This window comes from Scyliorhinus torazame, chromosome 3, assembly GCF_047496885.1.
Source record: "Scyliorhinus torazame isolate Kashiwa2021f chromosome 3, sScyTor2.1, whole genome shotgun sequence".
Lineage (NCBI taxonomy): Eukaryota > Metazoa > Chordata > Chondrichthyes > Carcharhiniformes > Scyliorhinidae > Scyliorhinus > Scyliorhinus torazame.
Genome location: NC_092709.1, coordinates 157,304,642 through 157,317,150, shown reverse-complemented (window position 1 = coordinate 157,317,150; position 12,509 = coordinate 157,304,642). Strand labels below are relative to the sequence as shown.

General features: G+C 49.9%; 1 protein-coding gene across 6 annotated transcripts in view; it reads left to right on the top strand.

Annotated features, from left to right (window-relative positions):
• Positions 1-10,123, top strand: part of lcorl (ligand dependent nuclear receptor corepressor-like) — a 199,342-nt gene extending 189,219 nt beyond the window's left edge. For 3 of the 6 annotated variants that reach the window (XM_072496463.1, XM_072496464.1, XM_072496465.1), the window contains one exon: positions 7,717-7,748. Coding sequence is in view for 1 of the 6 variants with exons in the window: in XM_072496462.1 (XP_072352563.1) it covers positions 7,717-7,730 (14 nt within the window). In the remaining 5 variants the exon portion in view is untranslated. Of the gene's footprint in view, positions 1-7,716 lie in introns of all 6 variants that reach the window. The other 3 variants (XM_072496466.1, XM_072496467.1, XM_072496462.1) reach the window with 2 other exon arrangements.
• The last annotated feature ends 2,386 nt before the right edge of the window (positions 10,124-12,509 follow it).

The window sequence follows — 12,509 nt, the reverse complement described above, 5'->3', positions numbered from 1 at the left end:
GGCCGTGCTGGCGGCGGGGCGGGGGGGTTGGGGGGGGGGGGTGTCCCCTGACAGGGCCGGCGCCTTTACAGTGTCCATCTTGCTGACCACCCACCCCGGCCCCTGGTTTACACAATGATACCGGCCGTATGGGTGCGCCCCCCCCCCCCCCCCCGAACATCCCACCCACCGGGGGGACCACCAAGGGCCACACCAACAGCAGCTCCAGTGAGGGCAGTGTCAGCCAATGGTACCCCCGGCAGCAGGGATGGGCGTCAAGACCGGGGGCACCGACGGGGCCTGAGTGGGGGGAGGGAATATGTGTGGGTGGGACCCGCAGTGTCAACCGGGGCCACCATGGACCTGGTTAGGCACGGGAGTATGCGCCATGCTAACATGTTGGCCTTTCACCCTCTGCAGACAATGAAATTCGGACATCAACCCGCGATGCTGGCCGCAGCTCTGCATGATGCCCTGTGGCAACGTGAACGGAGGCCGCTCAGAGAGGAGGTGGAGGCTGCAGCGAAGGAACGGGCTGTAGAGGGTCAGGTGGCAGCCCAACAGGCCGAGAAGGAGAAGGTGCCAGATGAGGCCCCGTGTGTACCGCAACCGCTTGTCGTTTGAGGACCTGCCGGACCGGGCATGCAGACGGAGACTGCGGATGAGCAGAGAGACTGTCAGACATAGCTGCCAGATGATGCCACACCTAGCACCACAGGGTTATGGGGGAGGACACCCGCTCCCGGTGACTGTCAAGGTGACGGTCGCCCTCAACGTTTATGCCACGGGGTCCTTCCAGTCATTGAGTGGGGACCTGTCCGGCATTTCACAGACATCGGCGCACAGGTGCATGTATGCCTAGTCGGAGTGGTACATGCAGTACCATATGGACCGCGCCCACCAAGATGCCCGGGCAGCTGGGTTCGCTGTCGTCGCCGGGATGTCCAGGGGGTGATCGATGGCATGCATGTCGCCCTATAGCCACCGGCGGATAACAGGCCACTGTACACGAACAGAAAGGGCTACCACTTGATGAACCTTCAGCTGGTGTGCGACCAACAGATGCGCATTATGCACGTCTGCGCCCGATTCCCAGACAGCGTGCATGATGCATTCATACTGGCATATTCTGTGATTCCCGACATGTTTGTTTGAGGGGCACCCGGGCTGCGGGACTGGCTGCTGGGCGACAGGGGTTACCCGCTACAATTGTGGCTGATGTCGTTTATACGGAGACCACAGACCGACACGGAGACCTGCTACAATGATGCCCATACAGCGACCAGGGGTGTTGCCGAGCTGTGCTTCGGGGCCCTTAAGATGCGCTTCAGGTGCCTGGACCGCTCTGGAAAGGCCCTCCAGTACGAGGCTAGGAGGGTCGCCCGCATTGTGGTGGCCTGCTGCATTCTCCACAACATGAGCAGCAGAGGGTCAATGTGCTGGAGGAGAATGAGGAGGAAGGGCAGGCCTCGTCAGATGAGGGGACAATGAGCGGGACCAAACCACCCGCAAGCACACCCCGTCCGTTATACATACCTGCGGCGTGACAAGCTGGGGGCACTGTTGGCAATGGCAGCGGGTCTGGTCCATGGGATGGAGGATGATGACAACCCGCTCTGCGATGAGCTCCATGCTGCACATTGTATGACAATGTTTGACTCATGCCCACAGTAGCACCTTCCACCTGTGTGATCTCTGCATGCAAGCTGGCCAGTCCATCACACGGTCCCGTTGAGTCCCTGGGGTGGGGGTGCTAGGGCCGGAGGGGGGGGGGGCACGGTCCACCCAAGGGGCCTTCACTCTTTTCCCCACCCACCACTCCCACTGGCCAGCACTCACCGCCCCATTCCCACACCCATCGGACAGAGCACCAAGGCGGGTTTGAACGGTGTTAACAGGTGTTTATTGTGAACAGATATACACAGTCTGTGCCCTAGCCCCTATAACTCAACTGGGTCCTGCACCCGTGCCAACTTAACTGGTGTCTAACTTTCTGGCCTTACGGGTCCTAACACTAAGCCTAGATGGTTCCCCAGATGGTACAGCAGGAGTGGAGGTGGCCTGCTGTGACTCCTGCCCTGCGACATGGGCCCCCGTTGGCGCACGTCTTCTGGGGCGATGCAGCCTGGATGGGCCCGGCTGCTGCTCGGGCATCCTGGGTGGCGTGGTGCCGCCCTGTTCTGCCTGCTGCCCACCAGATGCACCAGGGACAGGAGGGGTGGAGTCTTGAGTTGCTGCACTTTTTCGTCACATCCCCTGTGGGGGTCACCAGCATGGGCCCCAGCACCTACTCCTCCCTCGGGGTGCCCGATGGCCCCTGGGCTACTCCATGGGATGGGGGTGTGAGTGGTGCCACACCCTGAGCCCCCCCACCACCTGGCACTGCCAGCCTTGGAGGCCCGCTCTGGTCTCGACAAGGGTCTGCACGTTCGCGGCCGTAGAGCACAGGGAGTGGCCCATCTCTGTCTGGGACTGTGCCACCATCCTGAGAGTCTGCAACATCAGCTAGTGACTGGGCCATGTCCCTCTGGGTGTGGGCCACGTCGTCGAGTGCCCGGGCCACGTCCCTCTGGGTGTGGGTGACGTCCCTCTGGGTGTGGGCTACCTCCTTCTGAGTCTGCACCATGCCGGCCAGCACCTGGGCAGTGCCGCCGCTGCTCTCCGCTTTGGCCTGCTGTGACTGAGTCACGCTGAGGAGCACCGCTGCAATGTCCCGGTGGCTCTGACACATGGCTACCTGTAAGAGGGCAGCCCTGCCCTGGGCCTCGGCCCCCGCCTGCACAGAATGCCCCCGGCCTTGCCTTGCACACGCTGACCCATATCCGACACTTGCCCCCAATGCCTCCACCGCGGACGCCACCCGTGCAGTGTCGGCCTGGGTGACACACATGACTGGCACCACTCCCTGCTCCTGCACGCAGATGGATTCCTCTTCCTGCCCCTGCAGGTGCTGGAAGCCGGCCCTCATCCCCTCCTGTGGTCCCTGTTTCTCTGCCTGCATCTGCACTGTGGGTGGGACTGGATTACCAGTGGTGTTCCACAGGGATCAGTGCTGGGACCTTTGCTCTTTGTAGTATATATAAATGATTTGGAGGAAAATGTAACTGGTCTGATTAGTAAGTTTGCAGATGACACAAAGGTTGGTGGAATTGCGGATAGCGATGAGGACTGTCGGAGGATACAGCAGGATTTAGATTGTTTGGAGACTTGGGCAGAGAGATGGCAGATGGAGTTTAATCCGGACAAATGTGAGGTAATGCATTTTGGAAGGTCTAATGCAGGCAGGGAATATACAGTGAATGGTAGAACCCTCAAGAGTATTGAAAGTCAAAGAGCTCTAGGAGTACAGGTACACAGGTCATTGAAAGGGGCAACACAGGTAGAGAAGGTAGTTAAGAAGGCATACGGCATGCTTGCCTTCATTGGCCGGGGCATTGAGTATAAGAATTGGCAAGTCATGTTGCAGCTGTATAGAACCTTAGTTAGGCCACACTTGGAGTATAGTGTTCAATTCTGGTCGCCACACTACCAGAAGGATGTGGAGGCTTTAGAGAGGGTGCAGAAGAGATTTACCAGAATGTTGCCTGGTATGGAGGGCATTAGCTATGAAGAGCGGTTGAATAAACTCGGTTAGTTCTCACTGGAACGAAGGAGGTTGAGGGGAGACCTGATCGAGGTATACAAAATTATGAGGGGCATAGACAGAGTGGATAGTCAGAGGCTTTTCCCCAGGGTAGAGGGGTCAATTACTAGGGGGCATAGGTTTAAGGTGAGAGGGGCAAGGTTTAGAGTAGATGTACGAGGCAAGTTTTTTACGCAGAGGGTAGTGGGTGCCTGGAACTCGCTACCGGAGGAGGTGGTGGAAGCAGGGACGATAGTGACATTTAAGGGGCATCTTGACAAATACATGAATAGGATGGGAATAGAGGGATACGGACCCAGGAAGTGTAGAAGATTGTAGTTTAGTCGGGCAGCATGGTCGGCACGGGCTTGGAGGGCCGAAGGGCCTGTTCCTGTGCTGTACATTTCTTTGTTCTTTGACCCGTCTGGGCGGCAGCTGGTTCCTGGGGCCGGGCTACCGTCCCACTGTCCGGCGCCACGGCTGCTGCTATCTCCACCTGCTGTACCAGACCGACTGTGTGGTGCACACCAGATAGTGTCCCAGGAGCCTCCTCACTAATGTGCCCAACCAAGGTGATAGTCTTTGAGATGGTGGAGGGTGTTGGAGACAGCAGTGACGGAAAGTCCGTGTCCTTCTACCGACCCGAACTCTGGGGTATCCTTAGTCTCGGGCGGAGGGCTGGTGTTTGGTTGCTCTCCCCGTTAGTGTTCGGCCGCCTGGTGGGGGGCAACGTCTCTGGCACTGGCTGGGGGCGGGAGTCTCCGGATGGACCGGGCCCATCTCCGGCAGGTCCTGTAAGACACAAGATGACATATGTGGTTAGACAGCCGGACGGTGGCGATTTGGGGTTGGGGGAAGGGGGTGTTGGGAGGGGGTGATGTGGGTTGTCCACACATCTGTCATGAGGATCCGCAACTAAGCAGGGGGTCTTGTTCGCCCACCGCCGACCTCCGCATCGGCAACCCCCTTTCCTGCCAGCCGCTGACCACGTCCAGTGCCCTCTGCTTGGGCATGGTGAGGGGCCACAGGTCTGCTGGTCCCCCTCCGGTCTTCTCCCACTCCCGGTGGTAGTGCGCAGCCTTCTCCTTTGGGGGGGGGGGGGGGGGGGGTCATACAAACAACTATGGCATCAGTGGGCAGGGCACCCGGCCATTGCGGCTGGCATGGGTGCTAGCATGTGGGGCAGAGTGGAGGTTCGGCCATCCCCCACGGGGGGTCCGGGTTACATGTGTGTGGTGAGGGGGAGGGGCGTTGGTGCCAGGGGCACAACGCTGCCTACTCATCCTGACCGCCTTGAGGAGGTCGTGCAATTTCTTCCTGCACTGGATGCCAGTCCGGACGACGCTGCCCATGGCGATGACCGCGTCTGTCACCTGTGTCCAGTCACAGCAAACGGCGGCACCTGGTAGCCTTCCTCCTGGGCCAGGGTACAAGATCATCTGCCTCTCCTTCGGTATCCAGGTGGGTGTCCAGCTTAGCGTCCCTGAACCGTCGCGCTGCTCTCCTTCCAGCCATTTTGTTGAGTGAGACAGTGTGTGTGGGGGATGGATCGTTTAAGTGCGGCTGCGGCGTCTCATGTGCGCCAATCGCGAATCCGGCGCCGTTTTGCTCGGAAGCGGTTGCGTTCCATGTGGCGATGGTGCAAGCCCATTTAGAGTTGCTGAATCGGTGCACCTGTTGCGCTGTTTTTGCTGTCGGTAAACATCACAGTTTCCATGCCAGCATCAGCACTGGGTCTCAAAATTGGAGAATCCAGCCCCTGTTATTTGTTCCAAGCTAATATATATTTTCTATCTGACTGTTTCCTGTTAGTTAGCCAATCCCCGATCCATGCTAATATATTACCATGGGCTCTTATCTTGTAGGAACTTTTTATGTAACCTTGGAGAAGAGAAGCTTAAAGAAGATTTGATAGAGATGTGTAAAACGGTCAGGGGGTTTGATTGAGTGAACAAGGAGAAGCAGAAGGGTTGTTCCAGTGACAGATGGTTGTTAACCAGAGAACATAGGCAGTTGGCAAGAGAACAAAAGGGGACATTAAAAGAGAAAAATATATGCAGAGTAATCTGGAATGCACGGCCTGAAAGAGTGGTGGCAATAGATTCAAAGATGACTTTAAAAAGAATTGGATAGAGCAGCACGGTGGCGCAGTGGTTAGCACTGGGACTACGGTACTGAGGACCCGGGTTCGAATCGCGGCCCTGGGTCACCGTCTGTGTGGAGTTTGCACATTGTCCCCGTGTCTGCGTGGGTTTCACCCCCACAACCCAAAGATGTGCAGGTTAGGTGGATTGGCTACGCTAAATTGCTCCTTTATTGGGAAAAAAAATAATTGGGTACCTTAAATTTCTAAAAAAAACATTGGATAAATAATTAAAATAAAAAAGGGTATGGGAGCCGGATTAATTAGTTACCTCAAATGATGGGCTGAATTGCCTCCTGTTGTGATACTATGATTCTATGTATTTAATTATCTCAACCTGCGTCCACAGCCTTTAATCTTGTTTCCATTCATTTATTTATCCAGTTTCTTTTGAATTTGGCACAGCTGTTGGCGGCACTGTGGTTAGCACTGCTTTCTCACAGCAGGGACCTGGGTTCAATTCCAACCTTGGGTCACTGTCTGTGCGGAGTCTGCATGTTCTTCCTGTGTCTGCGTGGGTTTCCTCCGGGTGCTCCGGTTTCCTTCCCAAGTCCAAAGATGTCCAGAATAGGTGGATTGGCTATACTAAAATTGCGTCTTCGTGTTCAAAGATGTGAAGATTAGATGGGGTTTCAGGGATAGGGCAGGGGAGTGGGCCTAGGTAGGGTGATCTTTCAGAGGGTCGGTGCATACTCGATGGGCCTAATGACCTCCTTCTGCACTGTCTGGATTCTATGGATTCTAACCTTTATCCAAATCTTCAGTTTGTGTTAATTTTGTAGCTGTCATGATGGCCCATGTGAAATAGCCTATACATCTTCATCCTATAACCAAAGAGAAAATGCTGGAAAATCTCAGCACCTCTGGCAGCATCTGTAGGGAGAGAAAAGAGCTAACATTTTGAGTCCAGATGACCCTTTGTCAGAGCTTTGACAAAGGCTCATCTGGACTCAAACATTAGCTCTTTTCTCTCCCTACAGATGTTGCCAGATGTGCTGAGATTTTCCAGCATTTTCTCTTTGGTTTCAGATTCCAGCATCCACAGTAATTCGCTTTTATCTTCAACCTATAGATGTTTAATGTTTCCATCATCCAAAAACATTACCTTACATTTACTTACATCATCAGCTCTAGTGATATGTGCCCATATATGCTTCCAGATTCTCGCTTAATTTGTCCAAAGGCCAGCATTTATCAACATCATAGCTACCTTTAATGAGGAAAGGAATAGATTTTGGGGGGGATAACAAAAGAAAAATCATCAATTGTTAGATCTATTAAACAACACCCTGTATCACTAAGGTGGATAAATCAAGCATATTGGTAGCACAGTGGTTAGCACAGTTGCTGCACAGCTCCATGATCCCAGGTTTGATTCCCGGCTTGGGTCACTGTTGTTCGGAGTCTGCACTTTCTCTCCGTGTCTGCGTGGGTTTCTTCCGGGTGCTCCGGTTTCCTCCCACAGTCCAAAGATGTGCAGGTAAGGGCCATGCTGCATTGCTCTTAGTGTCCAAAAAGGTTAGGTGGGGTTACTGGGTAATGGGGATAGGGTGGAGGCGTGGGGCTTAAGTAGGGTGCTCTTTCCAAGGGCTGGTACAGACTCGATGGGCCGAATGGTGTCCTTCTGCACTGTAAATCCTATGATCTGGTGACCGTTTTTCAGGAAATAATTGGTCATCAGAGAAAACAGTTTTTTGATTGCATTTTGTCACCTCTTTTAGCTTTCTCGGTCAAATGAAGCAAAATAATCATTTTTCATAAATGGATTGCTGAGTACAGAGAAAACATAGTACAATTTTTAAAAATCCATATTTCCCCTTTTGGATTCTGTGATCAGCCAATGTAAGACAAGGTTAAACTTGGTTTCAAGAATAATATTTCACTTTGCCAGGATTGAAATGCCTGAATGGCATTGGAAAGTTTATGTACAGGGTTATCTTGGCATGTTAACTTTTTTAATTTTTGCATGTAGGAAACTCGAGTTGATCCAGGATCATACCGTAACGATGGATGGCTGAAACTAAACAATACATCAATTTCTACCAAGACTTGGCACATCATATCATAAATAGAGAATTTTAAGAAGAAAGCTATCTTATCACTCAGCATCTAATTAGTGCCTTAATATTCAGCCTATTGATTCAGGTTGAATGTATGTAGCAGTATATTTTTTATTTGCTGCTTTGTAGCCAAAACCTGAAGCTGTGTGAACAATATTGTAGATATCAGAGGTTGCACTAATACTTTCTTGTACAAAAGAATCTTTTTACTCCTGTTTTTGCTGTCTTGCAAGAACCTGTTAAATATCTACAGATTGACATTCCTCTAGGTTGCTACTCAATCTCAATGTACATTACAATGGAAGCATTAATTGTTTTAACTATTCATCTTTTTTATAAGCTTTTCTGTTTGAACTTTATTTGCACCAAGCACGGGATGGTCGATGGTCACAATGCATTAAAGGTTTATGTGACATTTTTGGAAGGGAAATAATGAAGCATGATATTTTCATTGTCCATGTTGTTGGAACCCAGGGCACTTCATTTATTGTACTCATTTTACATTACACTTTACTTATTTTCTATGTATATTCTATGTTGTAATCTGTGTTATAAATTTGTATTCTTCGTGATGAATTTTCAAAGTTTGAAACAGTTTAAATTGCGCTTTTGTGGAAACAGTTCTTGATGCAGGAGTAAAACTACCTCAAACAGTCTCTATTCTGAACCTTTTTTTGGGGTGGGGGTCCATTGATATAATGTGTGTAAACTCTGGTACCTGCATCATTTTGTTTTAAGTCTCCAGTAATAAGTTGGTCACAGGCCTGAAATAACTTGTGTTGTAATATCATCATGGTCCAAGTACATATTATCAACCTATTTTGCCAAGCACTCTTCCTCGGTGACATTTAACTCAGGGAAAATAAAACTTGTGCTTTGTTTCCAGATTACTTAGTCTGGATATAAGTGCCCTGTGGTCATATGTTACTATACTGAATGTGATTACCTGTAGAGCAGAATCTGTCTATGAGGTATCTTTTTTATGTTTACAGCCATGGGCAGCTCGCTTATTCACTGCCCAATCAGCTGTAATTGTATTTTTGAAGTCCAAAGTTGTTGCACAGGTTATCTTGAATGAGGGTTTTTTGGTGAAATTTTAAATATCAGTCTTTCATTATGTTTCCTTTTTTGTTTATTCTTTATAACCCTGTATCTCCCCAGGTGAAATTAATTTGCTGATTTGTTTTTGTTCTGGATCTTTTTCTAAGTAGTATATTGCTACATATTTGCTTTTGAGTTACTGTCCACACATGACTAAAGGATAAACCCTTCAAAAAAGCTAGTCAATATTGTCTACCAAAAGATCATCCATAAGTGTTGTTGTTTAGGTCTATGTTGTAGACCCAAGTAGATTGTTGCCGTCAATATCAAGCCAACCCTGTACTTTACCCTTTCAATCTGGAATAGTTGCACAAACAGCTTTTACCTCTCCTCTTTCCTAAATTACCTTCTCATCCCAGATGAAAACAAAATGTTTTTATTGATTTAGGCAAATCTTACATTGACTTCCTAAATCTGTCTGTGCAACACACCAGACCATCCACACCCAATCCTGAAGGTATCAGTGTTTGATTATTATACCAAATTCTGTTGGTCCAATGCCTTTAACAATATGCTTGTCTTTGCTATTTTTTGCACTTGTATGCATTAACTCGCATGTCACCAGTAAATGCTATTGTCGTGCATTTATTTAATTGCTTGATCTTGTAAATAGAACATACAGTGCAGAAGGAGGCCATTCAGCCCTTCGAGTCTGCACCGACCCACTTAAGCCCTCACTTCCACCCTATCCCCCTAACCCAATAACCTCTCCTAACCTTTTTTGGACACTAAGCGCAATTTAGCATGGCTAATCCTCCTAACCTGCATGTCTTTGGACTGTGGGAGAAAATCCGAGCACCCGGAGGAAACCCACGCAGACACAGGGAGAACGTGCAGATTCTGCACAGTGACCCAGTGGGGAATTGAACCTGGGACCCTGGCGCTGTGAAGCCAGTGCTATCCACTTGTGCTACCGTGCTGCCCCTAAATATATTGGCTTGTAAATATACTGGCTTGACACAATTCACACCTCTTTAACCTGGGGTTACCCCATCTCTGGATCTGTAAAGATTTAATCACCTGCTAATGCTCGCATTCCAAGCATTGTCTGGCATCTTTGAATCTGTCTATTTTTATGTTTCTGGAACATACCTCTTCATTCACCTGAGGAAGGAACAGCGCTCCGAAAGCTAGTGACATCGAAACAAACCTGTTGGACTTTAACCTGGTGTTGTAAAAACCTATTAAATATATTTGAATATATCACTTCCTACAGAACCTTTTGAGTCACGTGCAATTTAATGATCTCAGCAAAATTGGATATTTGATTTCAAAATTTAATAAATTATGAACAGTAATCAAACAGTTCTTTGGGGAACTTAGCTAGTTTCTGCTGCCCAATCAAACTTCCATTAATACCTAATCACTATAATCCTATTTAATAATTTCCTGGCATAAAGATCCTTAGTGCCATCAATCTTTGCTTCAATCTTAAGAGTTCTAAGAGATCATCTATCCTCTTAAGGAGATTATATTCCTTGTTGGGATGCAGTTCACATTCTCTCAAATGCCTTCCCCAATAATCCATTTAAGCTTTGTTTCTGAGTAATAAAGGATCACAATCAAGATGGGGGTGGCAGCTATAGGAATCTTTTCCGCATCTGAACACCATAGTCACTGAAGAATCGTCAATAGTAATCAGATATTTTATCTGGTCTCGTTAACCCAAGGGTGATTGGAGTCAACTGTAGTTGTATCTGTAAAGAGTAAGCATCAAACTCTGCTTCTTCTGGATTGCATAGCTGCCGTTATATTGGGTTTAGTGGGATATTTATGACTTCTAGTTCCTGCTGGATTGGTTTTGTGTAGCAGTGGCAACCCCAGAGTAAACTTTATAGATCAATTAAAGCTGGCAACCATGAAGTTGGCACCAATGGTGTAAAAGCCACGTGTTTGCAGCTGGTCACCCGAGTGCCCACTAAATACAAAATTATTGCAGCTTATGGATCAGCTACTCACTAGATAAACCTACTTGTGCCAATAGGAAACTTGTTGAATGGTTTCTCAAAAGCTGGAATGTACGAACTCATTACATTGCTCTCTTCTACCAAATTGGTTATATCCTCAATTCTTTTAAGTATTGTCTGTAGTTAATAACAACAGGCAGTACATTGAATATACAGCCAGTTTTCTCCATCTCTTGATGACTTTAGCTGCTTTTAAACATTCTCTTGGTGATTCTCTACATAATCTCCATGGTTTAACTACCTCCTTGGTGTCCGACCAGAATTGCATACATTATTCAGTGCAGACCAGGACATTTGGTCCAACTAGTCCTGTGCTGATGTTGAAGCTCTGCACAAGCTTCCTCCCATTTCAGCTGCCTCACTCAACCTTTCAACATAACTGTCCTATTCTCTTTCCTTCATGTATTTTCCCTTTTTTTTAAAGCATGTAAGCTATTTGCCCCAGGTGTGGCCTTGTTAGGGTTCTATACAAGTTTAACATGGTACTCTGGGATTTTAATTTAGATTAGACGCCGGAATCGCAAAGCATGATTGGGCGGAGAATCACGCATCAGCTGAAAATAGATGCCAGCACCGGATGCCCAATGGAATGCCATGCTCTGGTACCTCGACAGCGGTGTGAATGCATTCTACGCCATAAGTACAGTAAAGGCTGTTGGTATATCATTAACAGGCCCGCCCTGGTATTCTCCGGTCCTCCTGCGATGCTCCGCCTCTGCCAGGAGGAATTATCGATGGTGAGGTTCACTTGTATTCAAAATCAAGAAACGGGCGCTGTGGCTGCTGAGGGAGAGAGTCGAGGTAGGGCATGTTCCCAAAGGTGCTGCTGGTCCTGCTGATGGGGGGTGACCAGGGGATGGGCCGTGGGACCGGGGCGCCCCCCTGTCCTGGGGTGTCCAAGCATGAACTGCTATTCCGCGGCCTGCAAAGCACCCATCTTGCTGCGCTTCCCTCTGATCGCCCACCGTGGCCTGTGGTTGTGCACAGTGACACCAGCCGTATGGGTGTCCCCATTCCTCCAACCATAACTGGGCGCCAGCCTGCCAGTGGGGCATCATGCGACCCAGACAAGGGGGCTGCCTACAGGACGGGGGCGCAGAGCGTACTGCTTGCATAGGTAGCACCAGCAACTGGTACCCCTGTCAGCGGGGTGGGTGCCAGGGCCAGAGGCTGCCGTGGATGCAGTGCAGAGTGCTGGCGGAATGGGGGGGGGGGGGGGTTTGGGGAAAGGGCAAGAGGGACATGCCGGGGTAGGGGCTGCAGTGCAGGCCAGGGCCACTGTGCAACCCTTTGGACCTGGTTGGGAATGGGGGTACGCACTATCCTAACATGTCTGCCTTTCACCCCTGCAGACAATGGATTTCTGAATCCAACCAGAATGGTTGCCATCTGCCACCAAAGCCCTGGGAGATCCACTGAGGCTGTATGAATAGCAGCTGCTCGGGGAGGGCTCTGCAGCAGCGGAACTTGCCCGTGAGGATGGAGAGCTGGCCACCCCACCGGCCGAGAAGGAGGTGGGAAGAAGATGCCGCATCAGGCCTCGTGTGCACTGGCAGCGTCTATCTTTCAAGGACCTGCCAACCTGGCTGAGCAGGGGGCCCGTCCAACATATCTGCTGGATCACAGTGCACCTGGAA